The sequence below is a fragment of the Giraffa tippelskirchi genome, chromosome 12 (genome assembly GCF_054371585.1).
Source record: "Giraffa tippelskirchi isolate mGirTip1 chromosome 12, T2T-mGirTip1v1.2.pri, whole genome shotgun sequence".
NCBI classification, from domain to species: Eukaryota; Metazoa; Chordata; class Mammalia; order Artiodactyla; family Giraffidae; genus Giraffa; species Giraffa tippelskirchi.
Window position 1 is genome coordinate 72,557,171 of NC_137286.1, and position 22,597 is coordinate 72,579,767.

Here is a 22,597-nt window from a genome sequence, read left to right on the forward strand (position 1 = left end):
GTCAGGCTCCAGCAGTGGGAGGGGCTTGAGGTCCGCCTGCGGCAGTTGGTGACCTTCCTGCTCCCCTCAGGGCAGAGCCGCCGGCCTGAGAATGAGGGCGCTGCTGAGCCCAGGGGCTGGGATGGCCCGTTGCTGCTGTGGTCCCAGAGCTCCACCCGAGACCTGACGGAGGCCGTCTGCCCGTTGAGTCCTCTCCCGCTTGTCTGTCAGCTTGTTTGAACCATGCTGGGTTTTCTGCCCAGCCGGCTAAGGGGAGTCCCTGGAAATGCAAGGGTGTGGGTTTTGGCAGACTTCAGGGAAGACATGCCAGATGAGCCTGGGAGACTCCAGCTTAATCTGGATTCAGGAGATATCTCTTCGGGCCAGCTAGTAATTGTAGGATAAGCCTAATGAGTCTTCACAGGATGAAGAGATTAACGTGCCAAGGTAGCAATCGATGTCCTCATTCGAGAGGATGATGAAGCTGGTGCTCAGAGAAGGGGGGAACTTGGCCACAGCAAGGAGGTGTGCACCCAGACGGAACCCCCAGATCCGGCCATTTGAGCTCAGGGAGGCCACTGGTGTGGCTTGTCCCTGTGGCAGGGGCCGAGGCACGCAGCCCACCCTGATTCCTGCGGGGGCCTGACTTGGGAAGTGCCATCTGGTAGCTTTGAGACTCACCAAACCAAATTGCACTGGAGAGAGGAAGGACACCTTCCTTCATCCACCCCCCACCCCCGCCGGATTCCCACATACCCTGACCCCTTTCTCTGGATTTCGGAGCCATTTCCAGAGTCCCGCTCATATGACCTCATTCGAAGTGCACTGTGGACGAGCTGCCATCTGCAGCTGCTACCACAGCAGCCAAGGGCTTTATCTCCCGAGTACCTCCCTTCCTTTGGAACTTGGGGGCCCTCTACTCCCCACTTGCACACCACAGACCTTTGCTGAGGATTGCGGGGACCCTCACTCAGTTTGCAGCACGTTGTAGCCATCCCTGTCCTCTCAATACCTCCCTTGCAACTCAGCTTGTGAGCTCCTTTGGAGCAGCGTGGCCCACCTGGCTGCAACGGCAGAGACACAGCTGACAGTGAAACAACAGCTTCGATCTGACAGCCGGAAAGCTCTGTCAAAAGGGACCTCCCTCTTCACACCGTAGAGGCTGTAGGAGCCGCCAGGGTTTGGGAACCAGTGCTGGGGCGAAAATGACTCCACAGCTGTTTTCCTTCCTGGGGAGGGTTCTGGCTCGAGTGGGAATGGCTCAAGTCTCCTAAGGTTCTGAAAGCCCACTGTGTGCAGATTCACGGTACACAGAGAGGAGAAGGTGGAGTCCTGCCCTGGAGGTGGTCACAGCTCACGGATGAGCCAGGCAGGCAGGCAGGCAGGCAGGGCATGAGAACACCTGAGCTGCCTTCATGAGTGAGTGGTGTGGGGGCAGAGGAAGAGAAGCCGGTCTGCTCCCTCATGTGGTGCCCAGGGCAGGTTGTCCCCAGAGGAAACCCTTACGACGGTGAGGACTCTCACTGCTGTTTCCCAAGGGGTTCCGTCGGTGCGTGTCTTCCCCGGAGCGGTCAGGCCGTCTCTAAAGTACACTGGCCATGGGCATTGCCTCTCCTTGGAACTTCCCATGTGTTTCTCTTTTGTATGGAACAGTGATTTTTCTAGAGGGGTTCTGGGCCACAAGGTTGTTGGGTCATTTGCTAGCCTTCTGTCGTGAAGAACGCTTTCCTGGGCGTTGGGGTGGTTTGTTGTTCCAGCTCCTTTTCTTGGCTTCTTTTGGGAGCTGGTGCAACAAGAGGAGCTCAGCCTCTGCCTTCTGGCTGAGATGTCACCCTTCAAACAGCAATGCCTGCCTGGAGATAATGATGGCATTTGCCAAAAGGGCTTCGTTTGGCACATGATATCTTGAAAGGACGTACACCGTCCTGTCAGCTATCAAAGGCTAGTTCAAATGACATAAAAATGAGAACTCTCCAATGGAGTCTTACAGTAGGTGGAGAGTCCGAAAAAAACTCCTTCAGTCATTTCACTGAGAGTCATTGATTGGGGACACCAAGAATATAGGAAGGAATGCAGAAAGAAAAGATGAAATTGTGGTCAGGATCGGGGGGAGGGATGAACAGGGCCTCCTTGCCTTGAACCCAGGCTTTGTTGGCGGGTGGGGCATAAAGATCGAACGGGTCTGAAACTACAGAGTGGTGATGGTAACACAGTATCACCAGAGTTACACAACAGTGTTCCCAAATTGCAACAATGATGAAAAAGTTTACTAATCCCAACTTAACCAACAAAAATAGACGAAACCATACAAAAAGTAAAACATCACCAGAAAGGTGGAAACAAACCAAATGCAAAGCAGTTCAGGGGAAAGGAACTCCATGTCCCCTGGGGGCAGACCGAGTTGCCGGCGTCCACGGTGAGCAGACAGGGATGGAGGCTGCAGAGCCGACCGCTCCCCTGGACGTGGTGTTTCCGGCAAGGGCTCTGGGTCTCTGTCCAGAGCGGGGGCTCGTTCTTCCTGCAGGGGCGGGTGAGTCATCGTCGGCGTCTGGGTGTTGCGCGGGAGCCAGGGCAGGCTCTCCCTGCCGAGGCGGTGACTCCTCCTCTGCCTCGGGTTCTCCTGCCAAAGCCCGAGCAGGTACAGGCGCACGTGGAGGTGGAGGTTCTGGCTGAGGGGGTGGGACATCAGTGCCTGGGGCTGGGGGTCCTGCAGGCACGGAGATGCGATCTGCCCGGTGTGCTGGCCAGTACCCAGCTGGCCTGGTGTCTCTGCGAGGGCAAGTCTCGGTTCTCCATCTGCCCTCGGTGGATCCCTGGGTCCTGCACCTGGAGCCACCACCTCTGTAGGCACAGGTCTGGGAAGTGGAGCCTGGTTCCAGTTGGAGGCCAGTGCTAGAGCTGGGGGAGAAGCAAAGTTTGCCCACAGGCCAGCCTTGGCATGTGCGTATCCCGGGACAGAAAGCTTCCAAGAGATTCCCAAAGAATACCCAGGGTCGGATGTCTTTCGGGACTGAAGTGTGCAAGATGGGGGTGGGGGCGTGAGGCCAGCGCTTGCTGCAGGCCCAGCAGCATCTTTCGGGGACTCGTCCCTGTGTAGCTCAGCACCCCCTCCCCACACACTCCCGTGCACCAGCCCCAGCGTCCTCACCTCTGTGCTCTGGCGTGCTGGGCTCCAGGTCCTCCTGCTGCCTCAGAGGCCGGGGTTCTCGGGACTCTGGGTCGGAGCCGGGTGTGCTGAGCTCCGTGGCAGCCTCAGACTGGGCCGCCGGGTGTATCCTGGGCGGTGTCTCGGCAGCAGGCCTTCCCCGCCTCCGCTTCGCCCCCGGTGGGGCTGATGCCTCCGTGGGCACGCTCACCTGGAGCCTGCACTGGGCCTCACGGGCGGGGGGGTGGTGCTCCGACCCCTCCCTCTGGGAGGTGGACGGGGTGTCCCCGTCCTCGGCCTCATCACGTGGGAAGCTCTGCAACGACAGTGACCGTCAGCCAGCCGTGCTGGGAGTTTTCCGAGCTGGGCCTGGCCAGTGGAGCCGCTGCTTCTGCCTGCTCGAACTTCTCTTCCCAGAAGGGTCAGAGACGTGTGTCTGCTCAGATCCCCACCCGGGAGGAAAGAGACCCACCTGAGGGTGTGAGGTCAGCCTGGGCGGCCGGCGCTGCCCGCACTCTCCCCATCCCAGCCAGCCTGCTCTCCCCTGGGGTGTGGACACAACTGGTCCGCAGGCTTCTGACCCCACATCCGCCTGGGCTTCCTTGAGGGAGACACACCCCGAGAAACCCGCATCCACACACACAGGCAAAGGACCCGGTGTTTCCGGGTGGCATGGGAGAGGTGGCCTGGCCCGGCCTGGGGCTCCCCGTGTTACCTTTCTGTTTCTCCGGGCAGAGGGCCAGAGGCCTCTCGGGGGTGCCCTGAGCCAACGTCGACAGGGTGCCCACGCACACTGCCTGTGAGCTCTCCTGAGGCCCCGGCCTCTGGGCAGGGGCAAACAGCAGAACATCCTGGCAGCAAGAGATCTGGCTGGGGGCTCCTCTCCGCTCTGGAGGCCTGGATACCCGGGTTGCGGGTTCTGTTGGGTTCTGTTGCCGGCAGGTGACATCATTTCCTGGGGTTCGTGCTGAGGTCCCTTCCCCAAAACTTCCCAAGGGAATCTCTGGGTTTCTGACTGCTCGACCACCCCCCTTAGGCCATGTGCAGGCACAGTGACAGCCACACAGCCCAGCCCACAGCCCTGGGGAGGCCTGGGTGCAGCCAGGGCCTGAGCTCCGAGGACCCCGCTGCTCTCAGACCAGGCTCCTTCTTCTCATAAGTGGTGTGGCCCTGGACAAGCATATGCCCCTCAGGGTTTCCCCAGTCTCTCCATCTGCAGAGTGGGGGTCATTCTCCCATCTGTTTCCTAGGTCTGTCGGCCTACGAGCAGCTCCGTGCCTCTCCACCTGGGGCCGATATCACGTGGAGCTTGTGCGCCGAGACTTCAGAAAGAAAGACTCCATCCAGGGCTGATACAGCACAGAATGGGGCAGAACGAGGCCTGGATGCGCCGTGGTACCCAGGAAAAGGCACCGCCCCTCCTGACTGTTTTGAGACCCCGCATCCAAGTTGGAGGCCCGAAAGGAAGACTCGAAGGTCTCCCTCTCTTATAGAAAAGAGTAGCCAACTTTCTGGTCCTCTGTTTCCATTGAGATTCTGTTCAAGTGTCCCAGCTCGGCTTCTGCGGGTGGCTGAGCTTCTAATGGCTCCCTGCGTTCTTGTCTTTTCCTCTCCAAACCTTCCGTCCTTTTCCCCCTTCTGGGGTGGATGGGCGCTGTCATTGCTTCTACCTTCGAGACAGATTGATGAAAAGTCTGGACCATCGACTCCTTTCCTCTCTTTGGTTCCGTGTCTCTCTCTGGCTGTGTCCCTCTCTTTTCCTTTCTCGATTCAGTCTGTGTCTTCCTCTTTCTCTCTCGTGTGTGGATGGATGGATGCTAGGAATGCACATGTATATGATTAGATGAGGGTTATGTTTTAGGGATGGGTTAGAGGGAGAGAAAGGCTTTAGGTCGGAGTTGGTCATGGGGGAAGGGTCAAGGGTGGTGGTGGTGTTTCTTGGAATCTGAGTGCTGTGCATTCTTCGTCTCTTTCCATATGAACCCCTTCTCAGATACACCACTTGCAAGGAGTCTCTCATGTTCCGTTTCCTATCTTTTGCATGTGTGAATGCTTAGCTTCTCTGTTGTGAAGAGGTTCCATTGGATGGAAACCCATTGGTGTACTTCGTTTCCCTCTTTCCCTTACTTGAAGAGACCCATTTCTACCTCCGCCCAGCAAATGGCAAGGAGACTCTGATGTTAAGGAGCCTTTGACCTACGCTTCTTTCTAGCTATCTCATGACATCAGTCTTTAGGGTGAGGTTTTTCCCCGATATTGAGGTGGTGTGAGATCAAAACCAATAGCGTTCTTCAGATGTAGCTGTCTGGTTTTCCCATGGCCATTTATTGAAGAGGCTTTCTTGTTCCCATTTGGATATTCTCCCCTTCTGTGTCACAGATGAGTTGACCATGGATGCCGGGGTTTGTTTCTGGACCCTCAACTTTATTCCATCGATCTGGATCTGTGTGTGTTGTTGTATTCCCAATAGCATACTGTCCTGCTGCTGCCGCTGCGGCTAAGTCACTTCAGTCGTGTCTGACTCTGCGCGACCCCATGGCCTGCAGCCTACCAGGCTCCTCCGTCCAGGGCATTTTCCAGGCAAGAGTACTGGCGTGGGTCGCCATCGCCTTCTCCGATACTCTCCTGAGGATCCTAGTTTGGTCGTCTAATTTCCTCTCACACAACCTTGGATGTCCGTATCGGGGCTTTTTCGTCGGATTGTATTGACAATTTAGGCTCTTTTCTGTTTCCGTAACCCCTTTTGCAATTCTTTGTTCGGTGCGACAATGCATTGGCATTTTGGGAGGAATAGCATCGAAGCTGTGGATTGCCTTGTGGGGCTGTGACATCATTTTCCCAATAGGAATTCTTTCAAGCCCTGAGCACAGCTTCTCTTTCCAGTGATTGGTGTGGGCTTGATCTTCCTTCTTCCATCTCTCGCCGTTTTGTGAGAACAGGTCCTTCCTTCCCTTCTGGGTTAGATGGACTCGTGGGTATCACTTCAGTGAATGGCATTGTCAGTGGGGGTGATAATTCCCTTCTCATTGGAAGACTTTGCTGTGAGTATTAGAAATGCAAGTGATTTCTCTTCCCCTTCCTCCCTGTCCATCTCTCAGAGCCACCGGGAAACAGAGGCCTCATCCAGGGTCACACAGGCCTGAGCGAGTGCAACTAGACTGTTGTTTCTTCAGGCCCTCAGTGCTGGACATCATCCGGGATACTCTGTGTGTGTCTTCCTCAGTCTGGTGTCCCTTCAGACCTTTCCCTAGTTTTCACAGGCTTGTTGTGTTGGTGTTCTTTGTCTGTTTGGAGACACATCCTTGAGAAGCTTTGTGTTTCCACTCATTCGTCTCGCGATGTATGACCTGTCTTTTGCTTTTGTAATGAGGTCTTTCCCACAGTAGATATCTTTGATTTTGCAAAGTCCACTGTATTCTCTGGGTTGTTTTGTGGACTGCCTTTTAGTTTTGTGTGTGAAGACTCAAAGCACGTGTCCGGTTTCTGCTCATTGTTCTTCTAGATTTGTGACAAGTTTTCATGGAAACTTTGTCTAGGGATAACTGGAAGTGAACTCGGTGTAAGGTGTCAAGTCTCCATCTCCATTCATGTCATGCCCTGCAGTTTCCAATTCCCTGTTCCTGAGTGGTTTTGGAGACCTTGTGGGAAGTTTGGTTGCATGGGAGTTTGCATTTCCACCTTGAGTAGATTCCCACTGTTCCGCCCTCAGGGACACTGTCAAGGGGGAGTGAGGAGCAGCCTGCACTTCCAGCAGTGACCACACGGTGGGGCGAGTGCTGCTCTCCCCTCTGGGAGCCCCAGGCCACAGGCATCCCAGTGAGGAGCCAGCTCTGTGCTCAGCTGAAAGGAGTTAGACTCTCAGGAGCCTCTGAGCCCTTGCCTTTGGATCACCCAGGGTGGGCATTTACTGTGACAGAAAAAAATTGCCCTGAATTCCATGGACGGAAGAGCCTGGCTGTGTAGAGTTCGTGAGTTGCCGTGAATCAGACACAACTGAGGACACAAAAACTCAATAGACTAAAACACTTTTGGGGGGTGGGGGGAGTGAAAGGGGGTGATGTGGGGTTTTTTTTGTCGTATATAATAGCCAAGGGAAATCTAGTTTAAACCTAAATTCACATAGATAGGAAAGGTATAGCTCTCCGTCACCCTATTAAAAAAAAAAAAAAACTACTTAACTTTTCTGAAAGTTTATTTAGTAGCTTCCTTGAGCAGTTCATTGTGAAGCATTTTTTTTTTTTTTCTGTGACATTGGCCTCATTAAAAAGTACGGTTTGCCTTTACTGGATAATTTTGTTCATTGGTTTGTTAGGGTATCTTGGTAATATTTGTGTTTCCTGGGGAGCATGGTCACATGACCTGGCCCTGGCCAATCGGTGCGTTCCAGCTCCCTGGCCACTGTGATTGGCTCCGGACTGGGGCAGTGCCCAATCGGGGCCCAGGGCCGGGCCTCACGTTGGAAGCCAGGGGAAGACGAGCTCTCGTCCTGCTGGGGTAGGGGAAGGGGTGGGGCCGGGGGAGGTCAGGCTCCAGCAGTGGGAGGGGCTTGAGGTCCGCCTGCGGCAGTTGGTGACCTTCCTGCTCCCCTCAGGGCAGAGCCGCCGGCCTGAGAATGAGGGCGCTGCTGAGCCCAGGGGCTGGGATGGCCCGTTGCTGCTGTGGTCCCAGAGCTCCACCCGAGACCTGAGGGAGGCCGTCTGCCCGTGAGTCCTCTCCCGCTTGTCTGTCAGCTTGTTTGAACCATGCTGGGTTTTCTGCCCAGCCGGCTAAGGGGAGTCCCTGGAAATGCAAGGGTGTGGGTTTTGGCAGACTTCAGGGAAGACATGCCAGATGAGCCTGGGAGACTCCAGCTTAATCTGGATTCAGGAAATATCTCTTCGGGCCAGCTAGTAATTGTAGGATAAGCCTAATGAGTCTTCACAGGATGAAGAGAGTAACGTGCCAAGGTAGCAATCGATGTCCTCATTCGAGAGGATGATGAAGCTGGTGCTCAGAGAAGGGGGGAACTTGGCCACAGCCAGGAGGTGTGCACCCAGACGGAACCCCCAGATCCGGCCATTTGAGCTCAGGGAGGCCACTGGTGTGGCTTGTCCCTGTGGCAGGGGCCGAGGCACGCAGCCCACCCTGATTCCTGCGGGGGCCTGACTTGGGAAGTGCCATCTGGTAGCTTTGAGACTCACCAAACCAAATTGCACTGGAGAGAGGAAGGACACCTTCCTTCATCCACCCCCCACCCCCGCCGGATTCCCACATACCCTGACCCCTTTCTCTGGATTTCGGAGCCATTTCCAGAGTCCCGCTCATATGACCTCATTCGAAGTGCACTGTGGACGAGCTGCCATCTGCAGCTGCTACCACAGCAGCCAAGGGCTTTATCTCCCGAGTACCTCCCTTCCTTTGGAACTTGGGGGCCCTCTACTCCCCACTTGCACACCACAGACCTTTGCTGAGGATTGTGGGGACCCTCACTCAGTTTGCAGCACGTTGTAGCCATCCCTGTCCTCTCAATACCTCCCTTGCCACTCAGCTTGTGAGCTCCTTTGGAGCAGCGTGGCCCACCTGGCTGCAACGGCAGAGACACAGCTGACAGTGAAACAACAGCTTCGATCTGACAGCCGGAAAGCTCTGTCAAAAGGGACCTCCCTCTTCACACCGTAGAGGCTGTAGGAGCCGCCAGGGTTTGGGAACCGGTGCTGGGGCCAAAATGACTCCACAGCTGTTTTCCTTCCTGGGGAGGGTTCTGGCTCGAGTGGGAATGGCTCAAGTCTCCTAAGGTTCTGAAAGCCCACTGTGTGCAGATTCACGGTACACAGAGAGGAGAAGGTGGAGTCCTGCCCTGGAGGTGGTCACAGCTCACGGATGAGCCAGGCAGGCAGGCAGGCAGGCAGGGCATGAGAACAGCTGAGCTGCCTTCATGAGTGAATGGTGTGGGGGCAGAGGAAGAGAAGCCGGTCTGCTCCCTCATGTGGTGCCCAGGGCAGGTTGTCCCCAGAGGAAACCCTTACGACGGTGAGGACTCTCACTGCTGTTTCCCAAGGGGTTCCGTCGGTGCGTGTCTTCCCCGGAGCGGTCAGGCCGTCTCTAAAGTACACTGGCCATGGGCATTGCCTCTCCTTGGAACTTCCCATGTGTTTCTCTTTTGTGTGGAACAGTGATTTTTCTAGAGGGGTTCTGGGCCACAAGGTTGTTGGGTCATTTGCTAGCCTTCTGTCGTGAAGAACGCTTTCCTGGGCGTTGGGGTGGTTTGTTGTTCCAGCTCCCTTTCTTGGCTTCTTTTGGGAGCTGGTGCAACAAGAGGAGCTCAGCCTCTGCCTTCTGGCTGAGATGTCACCCTTCAAACAGCAATGCCTGCCTGGAGATAATGATGGCATTTGCCAAAAGGGCTTCGTTTGGCACATGATATCTTGAAAGGACGTACACCGTCCTGTCAGCTATCAAAGGCTAGTTCAAATGACATAAAAATGAGAACTCTCCAATGGAGTCTTACAGTAGGTGGAGAGTCCGAAAAAAACTCCTTCAGTCATTTCACTGAGAGTCATTGATTGGGGACACCAAGAATATAGGAAGGAATGCAGAAAGAAAAGATGAAATTGTGGTCAGGATCGGGGGGAGGGATGAACAGGGCCTGCTTGCCTTGAACCCAGGCTTTGTTGGCGGGTGGGGCATAAAGATCGAACGGGTCTGAAACTACAGAGTGGTGATGGTAACACAGTATCACCAGAGTTACACAACAGTGTTCCCAAATTGCAACAATGATGAAAAAGTTTACTAATCCCAACTTAACCAACAAAAATAGACGAAACCATACAAAAAGTAAAACATCACCAGAAAGGTGGAAACAAACCAAATGCAAAGCAGTTCAGGGGAAAGGAACTCCATGTCCCCTGGGGGCAGACCGAGTTGCCGGCGTCCACGGTGAGCAGACAGGGATGGAGGCTGCAGAGCCGACCGCTCCCCTGGACGTGGTGTTTCCGGCAAGGGCTCTGGGTCTCTGTCCAGAGCGGGGGCTCGTTCTTCCTGCAGGGGCGGGTGAGTCATCGTCGGCGTCTGGGTGTTGCGCGGGAGCCAGGGCAGGCTCTCCCTGCCGAGGCGGTGACTCCTCCTCTGCCTCGGGTTCTCCTGCCAAAGCCCGAGCAGGTACAGGTGCACGTGGAGGTGGAGGTTCTGGCTGAGGGGGTGGGACATCAGTGCCTGGGGCTGGGGGTCCTGCAGGCACGGAGATGCGATCTGCCCGGTGTGCTGGCCAGTACCCAGCTGGCCTGGTGTCTCTGCGAGGGCAAGTCTCGGTTCTCCATCTGCCCTCGGTGGATCCCTGGGTCCTGCACCTGGAGCCACCACCTCTGTAGGCACAGGTCTGGGAAGTGGAGCCTGGTTCCAGTTGGAGGCCAGTGCTAGAGCTGGGGGAGAAGCAAAGTTTGCCCACAGGCCAGCCTTGGCATGTGCGTATCCCGGGACAGAAAGCTTCCAAGAGATTCCCAAAGAATACCCAGGGTCGGATGTCTTTTGGGACTGAAGTGTGCAAGATGGGGGTGGGGGTGTGAGGCCAGCGCTTGCTGCAGGCCCAGCAGCATCTTTCGGGGACTCGTCCCTGTGTAGCTCAGCACCCCCTCCCCACACACTCCCGTGCACCAGCCCCAGCGTCCTCACCTCTGTGCTCTGGCGTGCTGGGCTCCAGGTCCTCCTGCTGCCTCAGAGGCCGGGGTTCTCGGGACTCTGGGTCGGAGCCGGGTGTGCTGAGCTCCGTGGCAGCCTCAGACTGGGCCGCCGGGTGTATCCTGGGCGGTGTCTCGGCAGCAGGCCTTCCCCGCCTCCGCTTCGCCCCCGGTGGGGCTGATGCCTCCGTGGGCACGCTCACCTGGAGCCTGCACTGGGCCTCACGGGCGGGGGGGTGGTGCTCCGACCCCTCCCTCCGGGAGGTGGACGGGGTGTCCCCGTCCTCGGCCTCATCACGTGGGAAGCTCTGCAACGACAGTGACCGTCAGCCAGCCGTGCTGGGAGTTTTCCGAGCTGGGCCTGGCCAGTGGAGCCGCTGCTTCTGCCTGCTCGAACTTCTCTTCCCAGAAGGGTCAGAGACGTGTGTCTGCTCAGATCCCCACCCGGGAGGAAAGAGACCCACCTGAGGGTGTGAGGTCAGCCTGGGCGGCCGGCGCTGCCCGCACTCTCCCCATCCCAGCCAGCCTGCTCTCCCCTGGGGTGTGGACACAACTTGTCCTCAGGCTTCTGTCCCCACATCCGCCTGGGCTTCCTTGAGGGAGACACACCCCGAGAAACCCGCATCCACACACACAGGCAAAGGACCCGGTGTTTCCGGGTGGCATGGGAGAGGTGGCCTGGCCCGGCCTGGGGCTCCCCGTGTTACCTTTCTGTTTCTCCGGGCAGAGGGCCAGAGGCCTCTCGGGGGTGCCCTGAGCCAACGTCAACAGGGTGCCCACGCACACTGCCTGTGAGCTCTCCTGAGGCCCCGGCCTCTGGGCAGGGGCAAACAGCAGAACATCCTGGCAGCAAGAGATCTGGCTGGGGGCTCCTCTCCGCTCTGGAGGCCTGGATACCCGGGTTGCGGGTTCTGTTGGGTTCTGTTGCCGGCAGGTGACATCATTTCCTGGGGTTCGTGCTGAGGTCCCTTCCCCAAAACTTCCCAAGGGAATCTCTGGGTTTCTGACTGCTCGACCACCCCCCTTAGGCCATGTGCAGGCACAGTGACAGCCACACAGCCCAGCCCACAGCCCTGGGGAGGCCTGGGTGCAGCCAGGGCCTGAGCTCCGAGGACCCCGCTGCTCTCAGACCAGGCTCCTTCTTCTCATAAGTGGTGTGGCCCTGGACAAGCATATGCCCCTCAGGGTTTCCCCAGTCTCTCCATCTGCAGAGTGGGGGTCATTCTCCCATCTGTTTCCTAGGTCTGTCGGCCTACGAGCAGCTCCGTGCCTCTCCACCTGGGGCCGATATCACGTGGAGCTTGTGCGCCGAGACTTCAGAAAGAAAGACTCCATCCAGGGCTGATACAGCACAGAATGGGGCAGAACGAGGCCTGGATGCGCCGTGGTACCCAGGAAAAGGCACCGCCCCTCCTGACTGTTTTGAGACCCCGCATCCAAGTTGGAGGCCCAAAAGGAAGACTCGAAGGTCTCCCTCTCTTATAGAAAAGAGTAGCCAACTTTCTGGTCCTCTGTTTCCATTGAGATTCTGTTCAAGTGTCCCAGCTCGGCTTCTGCGGGTGGGTGAGCTTCTAAGGGCTCCCTGCGTTCTTGTCTTTTCCTCTCCAAACCTTCCGTCCTTTTCCCCCTTCTGGGGTGGATGGGCGCTGTCATTGCTTCTACCTTCGAGACAGATTGATGAAAAGTCTGGACCATCGACTCCTTTCCTCTCTTTGGTTCCGTGTCTCTCTCTGGCTGTGTCCCTCTCTTTTCCTTTCTCGATTCAGTCTGTGTCTTCCTCTTTCTCTCTCGTGTGTGGATGGATGGATGCTAGGAATGCACATGTATATGATTAGATGAGGGTTATGTTTTAGGGATGGGTTAGAGGGAGAGAAAGGCTTTAGGTTGGAGTTGGTCATGGGGGAAGGGTCAAGGGTGGTGGTGGTGTTTCTTGGAATCTGAGTGCTGTGCATTCTTCGTCTCTTTCCATATGAACCCCTTCTCAGATACACCACTTGCAAGGAGTCTCTCATGTTCCGTTTCCTATCTTTTGCATGTGTGAATGCTTAGCTTCTCTGTTGTGAAGAGGTTCCATTGGATGGAAACCCATTGGTGTACTTCGTTTCCCTCTTTCCCTTACTTGAAGAGACCCATTTCTACCTCCGCCCAGCAAATGGCAAGGAGACTCTGATGTTAAGGAGCCTTTGACCTACGCTTCTTTCTAGCTATCTCATGACATCAGTCTTTAGGGTGAGGTTTTTCCCCGATATTGAGGTGGTGTGAGATCAAAACCAATAGCGTTCTTCAGATGTAGCTGTCTGGTTTTCCCATGGCCATTTATTGAAGAGGCTTTCTTGTTCCCATTTGGATATTCTCCCCTTCTGTGTCAGAGATGAGTTGACCATGGATGCCGGGGTTTGTTTCTGGACCCTCAACTTTATTCCATCGATCTGGATCTGTGTGTGTTGTTGTATTCCCAATAGCATACTGTCCTGCTGCTGCCGCTGCGGCTAAGTCACTTCAGTCGTGTCTGACTCTGCGCGACCCCATGGCCTGCAGCCTACCAGGCTCCTCCGTCCAGGGCATTTTCCAGGCAAGAGTACTGGCGTGGGTCGCCATCGCCTTCTCCGATACTCTCCTGAGGATCCTAGTTTGGTCGTCTAATTTCCTCTCACACAACCTTGGATGTCCGTATCGGGGCTTTTTCGTCGGATTGTATTGACAATTTAGGCTCTTTTCTGTTTCCGTAACCCCTTTTGCAATTCTTTGTTCGGTGCGACAATGCATTGGCATTTGGGGAGGAATAGCGTCCAAGCTGTGGATTGCCTTGTGGGGCTGTGACATCATTTTCCCAATAGGAATTCTTTCAAGCCCTGAGCACAGCTTCTCTTTCCAGTGATTGGTGTGGGCTTGATCTTCCTTCTTCCATCTCTCGCCGTTTGGTGAGAACAGGTCCTTCCTTCCCTTCTGGGTTAGATGGACTCGTGGGTATCACTTCAGTGAATGGCATTGTCAGTGGGGGTGATAATTCCCTTCTCATTGGAAGACTTTGCTTTGAGTATTAGAAATGCAAGTGATTTCTCTTCCCCTTCCTCCCTGTCCATCTCTCAGAGCCACCGGGAAACAGAGGCCTCATCCAGGGTCACACAGGCCTGAGGGAGTGCAACTAGACTGTTGTTTCTTCAGGCCCTCAGTGCTGGACATCATCCGGGATACTCTGTGTGTGTCTTCCTCAGTCTGGTGTCCCTTCAGACCTTTCCCTAGTTTTCACAGGCTTGTTGTGTTGGTGTTCTTTGTCTGTTTGGAGACACATCCTTGAGAAGCTTTGTGTTTCCACTCATTCGTCTCGCGATGTATGACCTGTCTTTTGCTTTTGTAATGAGGTCTTTCCCACAGTAGATATCTTTGATTTTGCAAAGTCCACTGTATTCTCTGGGTTGTTTTGTGGACTGCCTTTTAGTTTTGTGTGTGAAGACTCAAAGCACGTGTCCGGTTTCTGCTCATTGTTCTTCTAGATTTGTGACAAGTTTTCATGGAAACTTTGTCTAGGGATAACTGGAAGTGAACTCGGTGTAAGGTGTCAAGTCTCCATCTCCATTCATGTCATGCCCTGCAGTTTCCAATTCCCTGTTCCTGAGTGGTTTTGGAGACCTTGTGGGAAGTTTGGTTGCATGGGAGTTTGCATTTCCACCTTGAGTAGATTCCCACTGTTCCGCCGTCAGGGACACTGTCAAGGGGGAGTGAGGAGCAGCCTGCACTTCCAGCAGTGACCACACGGTGGGGCGAGTGCTGCTCTCCCCTCTGGGAGCCCCAGGCCACAGGCATCCCAGTGAGGAGCCAGCTCTGTGCTCGGCTGAAAGGAGTTAGACTCTCAGGAGCCTCTGAGCCCTTGCCTTTGGATCACCCAGGGTGGGCATTTACTGTGACAGAAAAAAATTGCCCTGAATTCCATGGACGGAAGAGCCTGGCTGTGTAGAGTTCGTGAGTTGCCGTGAATCAGACACAACTGAGGACACAAAAACTCAATAGACTAAAACACTTTTGGGGGGTGGGGGGAGTGAAAGGGCGTGATGTGGGGTTTTTTTTGTCGTATATAATAGCCAAGGGAAATCTAGTTTAAACCTAAATTCACATAGATGGAAAAGGTATAGCTCTCCGTCAACCTATTAAAAAACAAAAAAAACTACTTAACTTTTCTGAAAGTTTATTTAGTAGCTTCCTTGAGCAGTTCATTGTGAAGCATTTTTTTTTTTTTTCTGTGACATTGGCCTCATTAAAAAGTACGGTTTGCCTTTACTGGATAATTTTGTTCATTGGTTTGTTAGGGTATCTTGGTAATATTTGTGTTTCCTGGGGAGCATGGTCACATGACCTGGCCCTGGCCAATCGGTGCGTTCCAGCTCCCTGGCCACTGTGATTGGCTCCGGACTGGGGCAGTGCCCAATCGGGGCCCAGGGCCGGGCCTCACGTTGGAAGCCAGGGGAAGACGAGCTCTCGTCCTGCTGGGGTAGGGGAAGGGGTGGGGCCGGGGGAGGTCAGGCTCCAGCAGTGGGAGGGGCTTGAGGTCCGCCTGCGGCAGTTGGTGACCTTCCTGCTCCCCTCAGGGCAGAGCCGCCGGCCTGAGAATGAGGGCGCTGCTGAGCCCAGGGGCTGGGATGGCCCGTTGCTGCTGTGGTCCCAGAGCTCCACCCGAGACCTGACGGAGGCCGTCTGCCCGTTGAGTCCTCTCCCGCTTGTCTGTCAGCTTGTTTGAACCATGCTGGGTTTTCTGCCCAGCCGGCTAAGGGGAGTCCCTGGAAATGCAAGGGTGTGGGTTTTGGCAGACTTCAGGGAAGACATGCCAGATGAGCCTGGGAGACTCCAGCTTAATCTGGATTCAGGAGATATCTCTTCGGGCCAGCTAGTAATTGTAGGATAAGCCTAATGAGTCTTCACAGGATGAAGAGAGTAACGTGCCAAGGTAGCAATCGATGTCCTCATTCGAGAGGATGATGAAGCTGGTGCTCAGAGAAGGGGGGAACTTGGCCACAGCCAGGAGGTGTGCACCCAGACGGAACCCCCAGATCCGGCCATTTGAGCTCAGGGAGGCCACTGGTGTGGCTTGTCCCTGTGGCAGGGGCCGAGGCACGCAGCCCACCCTGATTCCTGCGGGGGCCTGACTTGGGAAGTGCCATCTGGTAGCTTTGAGACTCACCAAACCAAATTGCACTGGAGAGAGGAAGGACACCTTCCTTCATCCACCCCCCACCCCCGCCGGATTCCCACATACCCTGACCCCTTTCTCTGGATTTCGGAGCCATTTCCAGAGTCCCGCTCATATGACCTCATTCGAAGTGCACTGTGGACGAGCTGCCATCTGCAGCTGCTACCACAGCAGCCAAGGGCTTTATCTCCCGAGTACCTCCCTTCCTTTGGAACTTGGGGGCCCTCTACTCCCCACTTGCACACCACAGACCTTTGCTGAGGATTGCGGGGACCCTCACTCAGTTTGCAGCACGTTGTAGCCATCCCTGTCCTCTCAATACCTCCCTTGCCACTCAGCTTGTGAGCTCCTTTGGAGCAGCGTGGCCCACCTGGCTGCAACGGCAGAGACACAGCTGACAGTGAAACAACAGCTTCGATCTGACAGCCAGAAAGCTCTGTCAAAAGGGACCTCCCTCTTCACACCGTAGAGGCTGTAGGAGCCGCCAGGGTTTGGGAAAAAGTGCTGGGGCCAAAATGACTCCACAGCTGTTTTCCTTCCTGGGGAGGGTTCTGGCTCGAGTGGGAATGGCTCAAGTCTCCTAAGGTTCTGAAAGCCCACTGTGTGCAGATTCACGGTACACAGAGAGGAGAAGGTGGAGTCCTGCCCTGGAGGTGGTCACAGCTCACGGATGAGCCAGGCAGGCAGGCAGGCAGGCAGGGCATGAGAACAGCTGAGCTGCCTTCATGAGTGAATGGTGTGGGGGCAGAGGAAGAGAAGCCGGTCTGCTCCCTCATGTGGTGCCCAGGGCAGGTTGTCCCCAGAGGAAACCCTTACGACGGTGAGGACTCTCACTGCTGTTTCCCAAGGGGTTCCGTCGGTGCGTGTCTTCCCCGGAGCAGTCAGGCCGTCTCTAAAGTACACTGGCCATGGGCATTGCCTCTCCTTGGAACTTCCCATGTGTTTCTCTTTTGTATGGAACAGTGATTTTTCTAGAGGGGTTCTGGGCCACAAGGTTGTTGGGTCATTTGCTAGCCTTCTGTCGTGAAGAACGCTTTCCTGGGCGTTGGGGTGGTTTGTTGTTCCAGCTCCCTTTCTTGGCTTCTTTTGGGAGCTGGTGCAACAAGAGGAGCTCAGCCTCTGCCTTCTGGCTGAGATGTCACCCTTCAAACAGCAATGCCTGCCTGGAGATAATGATGGCATTTGCCAAAAGGGCTTCGTTTGGCACATGATATCTTGAAAGGACGTACACCGTCCTTTCAGCTATCAAAGGCTAGTTCAAATGACATAAAAATGAGAACTCTCCAATGGAGTCTTACAGTAGGTGGAGAGTCCGAAAAAAACTCCTTCAGTCATTTCACTGAGAGTCATTGATTGGGGACACCAAGAATATAGGAAGGAATGCAGAAAGAAAAGATGAAATTGTGGTCAGGATCGGGGGGAGGGATGAACAGGGCCTGCTTGCCTTGAACCCAGGCTTTGTTGGCGGGTGGGGCATAAAGATCGAACGGGTCTGAAACTACAGAGTGGTGATGGTAACACAGTATCACCAGAGTTACACAACAGTGTTCCCAAATTGCAACAATGATGAAAAAGTTTACTAATCCCAACTTAACCAACAAAAATAGACGAAACCATACAAAAAGTAAAACATCACCAGAAAGGTGGAAACAAACCAAATGCAAAGCAGTTCAGGGGAAAGGAACTCCATGTCCCCTGGGGGCAGACCGAGTTGCCGGCGTCCACGGTGAGCAGACAGGGATGGAGGCTGCAGAGCCGACCGCTCCCCTGGACGTGGTGTTTCCGGCAAGGGCTCTGGGTCTCTGTCCAGAGCGGGGGCTCGTTCTTCCTGCAGGGGCGGGTGAGTCATCGTCGGCGTCTGGGTGTTGCGCGGGAACCAGGGCAGGCTCTCCCTGCCGAGGCGGTGACTCCTCCTCTGCCTCGGGTTCTCCTGCCAAAGCCCGAGCAGGTACAGGTGCACGTGGAGGTGGAGGTTCTGGCTGAGGGGGTGGGACATCAGTGCCTGGGGCTGGGGGTCCTGCAGGCACGGAGATGCGATCTGCCCGGTGTGCTGGCCAGTACCCAGCTGGCCTGGTGTCTCTGCGAGGGCAAGTCTCGGTTCTCCATCTGCCCTCGGTGGATCCCTGGGTCCTGCACCTGGAGCCACCACCTCTATAGGCACAGGTCTGGGAAGTGGAGCCTGGTTCCAGTTGGAGGCCAGTGCTAGAGCTGGGGGAGAAGCAAAGTTTGCCCACAGGCCAGCCTTGGCATGTGCGTATCCCGGGACAGAAAGCTTCCAAGAGATTCCCAAAGAATACCCAGGGTCGGATGTCTTTTGGGACTGAAGTGTGCAAGATGGGGGTGGGGGTGTGAGGCCAGCGCTTGCTGCAGGCCCAGCAGCATCTTTCGGGGACTCGTCCCTGTGTAGCTCAGCACCCCCTCCCCACACACTCCCGTGCACCAGCCCCAGCGTCCTCACCTCTGTGCTCTGGCGTGCTGGGCTCCAGGTCCTCCTGCTGCCTCAGAGGCCGGGGTTCTCGGGACTCTGGGTCGGAGCCGGGTGTGCTGAGCTCCGTGGCAGCCTCAGACTGGGCCGCCGGGTGTATCCTGGGCGGTGTCTCGGCAGCAGGCCTTCCCCGCCTCCGCTTCGCCCCCGGTGGGGCTGATGCCTCCGTGGGCACGCTCACCTGGAGCCTGCACTGGGCCTCACGGGCGGGGGGGTGGTGCTCCGACCCCTCCCTCCGGGAGGTGGACGGGGTGTCCCCGTCCTCGGCCTCATCACGTGGGAAGCTCTGCAACGACAGTGACCGTCAGCCAGCCGTGCTGGGAGTTTTCCGAGCTGGGCCTGGCCAGTGGAGCCGCTGCTTCTGCCTGCTCGAACTTCTCTTCCCAGAAGGGTCAGAGACGTGTGTCTGCTCAGATCCCCACCCGGGAGGAAAGAGACCCACCTGAGGGTGTGAGGTCAGCCTGGGCGGCCGGCGCTGCCCGCACTCTCCCCATCCCAGCCAGCCCGCTCTCCCCTGGGGTGTGGACACAACTGGTCCGCAGGCTTCTGACCCCACATCCGCCTGGGCTTCCTTGAGGGAGACACACCCCGAGAAACCCGCATCCACACACACAGGCAAAGGACCCGGTGTTTCCGGGTGGCATGGGAGAGGTGGCCTGGCCCGGCCTGGGGCTCCCCGTGTTACCTTTCTGTTTCTCCGGGCAGAGGGCCAGAGGCCTCTCGGGGGTGCCCTGAGCCAACGTCGACAGGGTGCCCACGCACACTGCCTGTGAGCTCTCCTGAGGCCCCGGCCTCTGGGCAGGGGCAAACAGCAGAACATCCTGGCAGCAAGAGATCTGGCTGGGGGCTCCTCTCCGCTCTGGAGGCCTGGATACCCGGGTTGCGGGTTCTGTTGGGTTCTGTTGCCGGCAGGTGACATCATTTCCTGGGGTTCGTGCTGAGGTCCCTTCCCCAAAACTTCCCAAGGGAATCTCTGGGTTTCTGACTGCTCGACCACCCCCCTTAGGCCATGTGCAGGCACAGTGACAGCCACACAGCCCAGCCCACAGCCCTGGGGAGGCCTGGGTGCAGCCAGGGCCTGAGCTCCGAGGACCCCGCTGCTCTCAGACCAGGCTCCTTCTTCTCATAAGTGGTGTGGCCCTGGACAAGCATATGCCCCTCAGGGTTTCCCCAGTCTCTCCATCTGCAGAGTGGGGGTCATTCTCCCATCTGTTTCCTAGGTCTGTCGGCCTACGAGCAGCTCCGTGCCTCTCCACCTGGGGCCGATATCACGTGGAGCTTGTGCGCCGAGACTTCAGAAAGGAAGACTCCATCCAGGGCTGACACAGCACAGAATGGGGCAGAACGAGGCCTGGATGCGCCGTGGTACCCAGGAAAAGGCACCGCCCCTCCTGACTGTTTTGAGACCCCGCATCCAAGTTGGAGGCCCGAAAGGAAGACTCGAAGGTCTCCCTCTCTTATAGAAAAGAGTAGCCAACTTTCTGGTCCTCTGTTTCCATTGAGATTCTGTTCAAGTGTCCCAGCTCGGCTTCTGCGGGTGGCTGAGCTTCTAATGGCTCCCTGCATTCTTGTCTTTTCCTCTCCAAACCTTCCGTCCTTTTCCCCCTTCTGGGGTGGATGGGCGCTGTCATTGCTTCTACCTTCGAGACAGATTGATGAAAAGTCTGGACCATCGACTCCTTTCCTCTCTTTGGTTCCGTGTCTCTCTCTGGCTGTGTCCCTCTCTTTTCCTTTCTCGATTCAGTCTGTGTCTTCCTCTTTCTCTCTCGTGTGTGGATGGATGCATGCTAGGAATGCACATGTATATGATTAGATGAGGGTTATGTTTTAGGGATGGGTTAGAGGGAGAGAAAGGCTTTAGGTCGGAGTTGGTCATGGGGGAAGGGTCAAGGGTGGTGGTGGTGTGTCTTGGAATCTGAGTGCTGTGCATTCTTCATCTCTTTCCATATGAACCCCTTCTCAGATACACCACTTGCAAGGAGTCTCTCATGTTCCGTTTCCTATCTTTTGCATGTGTGAATGCTTAGCTTCTCTGTTGTGAAGAGGTTCCATTGGATGGAAACCCATTGGTGTACTTCGTTTCCCTCTTTCCCTTACTTGAAGAGACCCATTTCTACCTCCGCCCAGCAAATGGCAAGGAGACTCTGATGTTAAGGAGCCTTTGACCTACGCTTCTTTCTAGCTATCTCATGACATCAGTCTTTAGGGTGAGGTTTTTCCCCGATATTGAGGTGGTGTGAGATCAAAACCAATAGCGTTCTTCAGATGTAGCTGTCTGGTTTTCCCATGGCCATTTATTGAAGAGGCTTTCTTGTTCCCATTTGGATATTCTCCCCTTCTGTGTCAGAGATGAGTTGACCATGGATGCCGGGGTTTGTTTCTGGACCCTCAACTTTATTCCATCGATCTGGATCTGTGTGTGTTGTTGTATTCCCAATAGCATACTGTCCTGCTGCTGCCGCTGCGGCTAAGTCACTTCAGTCGTGTCTGACTCTGCGCGACCCCATGGCCTGCAGCCTACCAGGCTCCTCCGTCCAGGGCATTTTCCAGGCAAGAGTACTGGCGTGGGTCGCCATCGCCTTCTCCGATACTCTCCTGAGGATCCTAGTTTGGTCGTCTAATTTCCTCTCACACAACCTTGGATGTCCGTATCGGGGCTTTTTCGTCGGATTGTATTGACAATTTAGGCTCTTTTCTGTTTCCGTAACCCCTTTTGCAATTCTTTGTTCGGTGCGACAATGCATTGGCATTTGGGGAGGAATAGCATCGAAGCTGTGGATTGCCTTGTGGGGCTGTGACATCATTTTCCCAATAGGAATTCTTTCAAGCCCTGAGCACAGCTTCTCTTTCCAGTGATTGGTGTGGGCTTGATCTTCCTTCTTCCATCTCTCGCCGTTTTGTGAGAACAGGTCCTTCCTTCCCTTCTGGGTTAGATGGACTCGTGGGTATCACTTCAGTGAATGGCATTGTCAGTGGGGGTGATAATTCCCTTCTCATTGGAAGACTTTGCTGTGAGTATTAGAAATGCAAGTGATTTCTCTTCCCCTTCCTCCCTGTCCATCTCTCAGAGCCACCGGGAAACAGAGGCCTCATCCAGGGTCACACAGGCCTGAGGGAGTGCAACTAGACTGTTGTTTCTTCAGGCCCTCAGTGCTGGACATCATCCGGGATACTCTGTGTGTGTCTTCCTCAGTCTGGTGTCCCTTCAGACCTTTCCCTAGTTTTCACAGGCTTGTTGTGTTGGTGTTCTTTGTCTGTTTGGAGACACATCCTTGAGAAGCTTTGTGTTTCCACTCATTCGTCTCGCGATGTATGACCTGTCTTTTGCTTTTGTAATGAGGTCTTTCCCACAGTAGATATCTTTGATTTTGCAAAGTCCACTGTATTCTCTGGGTTGTTTTGTGGACTGCCTTTTAGTTTTGTGTGTGAAGACTCAAAGCACGTGTCCGGTTTCTGCTCATTGTTCTTCTAGATTTGTGACAAGTTTTCATGGAAACTTTGTCTAGGGATAACTGGAAGTGAACTCGGTGTAAGGTGTCCAGTCTCCATCTCCATTCATGTCATGCCCTGCAGTTTCCAATTCCCTGTTCCTGAGTGGTTTTGGAGACCTTGTGGGAAGTTTGGTTGCATGGGAGTTTGCATTTCCACCTTGAGTAGATTCCCACTGTTCCGCCCTCAGGGACACTGTCAAGGGGGAGTGAGGAGCAGCCTGCACTTCCAGCAGTGACCACACGGTGGGGCGAGTGCTGCTCTCCCCTCTGGGAGCCCCAGGCCACAGGCATCCCAGTGAGGAGCCAGCTCTGTGCTCAGCTGAAAGGAGTTAGACTCTCAGGAGCCTCTGAGCCCTTGCCTTTGGATCACCCAGGGTGGGCATTTACTGTGACAGAAAAAAATTGCCCTGAATTCCATGGACGGAAGAGCCTGGCTGTGTAGAGTTCGTGAGTTGCCGTGAATCAGACACAACTGAGGACACAAAAACTCAATAGACTAAAACACTTTTGGGGGGTGGGGGGAGTGAAAGGGGGTGATGTGGGGTTTTTTTTGTCGTATATAATAGCCAAGGGAAATCTAGTTTAAACCTAAATTCACATAGATGGGAAAGGTATAGCTCTCCGTCACCCTATTAAAAAAAAAAAAAAAACTACTTAACTTTT

At 55.2% G+C, this 22,597-nt stretch overlaps 2 protein-coding genes and 1 long non-coding RNA gene across 3 annotated transcripts in view; 1 reads left to right on the forward strand and 2 right to left on the reverse strand.

Moving 5' to 3' along the window:
• The window catches only part of LOC145529710 (uncharacterized), a 25,207-nt gene continuing 2,610 nt past the window's right edge, over nt 1-22,597 (forward strand). The window contains exons 1-3 of the long non-coding RNA XR_014071299.1: nt 1-182; nt 7,716-7,827; nt 15,360-15,471. This is a non-coding gene — a long non-coding RNA (uncharacterized LOC145529710). The remainder of the gene's footprint in view (nt 183-7,715; nt 7,828-15,359; nt 15,472-22,597) is intronic.
• On the reverse strand, nt 2,225-4,004 carry LOC145529678 (uncharacterized). The gene is made up of 3 exons (XM_081550279.1): nt 3,840-4,004; nt 3,128-3,440; nt 2,225-2,877 (listed from the first exon to the last, which is right to left on the reverse strand). Exons 1-3 carry the CDS (start codon nt 3,972-3,974, stop codon nt 2,249-2,251), a joined length of 1,077 nt encoding a protein of 358 aa, XP_081406405.1. The 5' UTR covers nt 3,975-4,004; the 3' UTR covers nt 2,225-2,248.
• Nucleotides 16,812-19,756, reverse strand: LOC145530108 (uncharacterized). Its single transcript, XM_081550941.1, has 3 exons — nt 19,716-19,756; nt 18,417-18,727; nt 16,812-18,166 (listed from the first exon to the last, which is right to left on the reverse strand). The coding sequence occupies exons 1-3, from the start codon at nt 19,754-19,756 to the stop codon at nt 17,538-17,540; spliced, it is 981 nt and encodes a 326-aa protein (XP_081407067.1). The 3' UTR covers nt 16,812-17,537.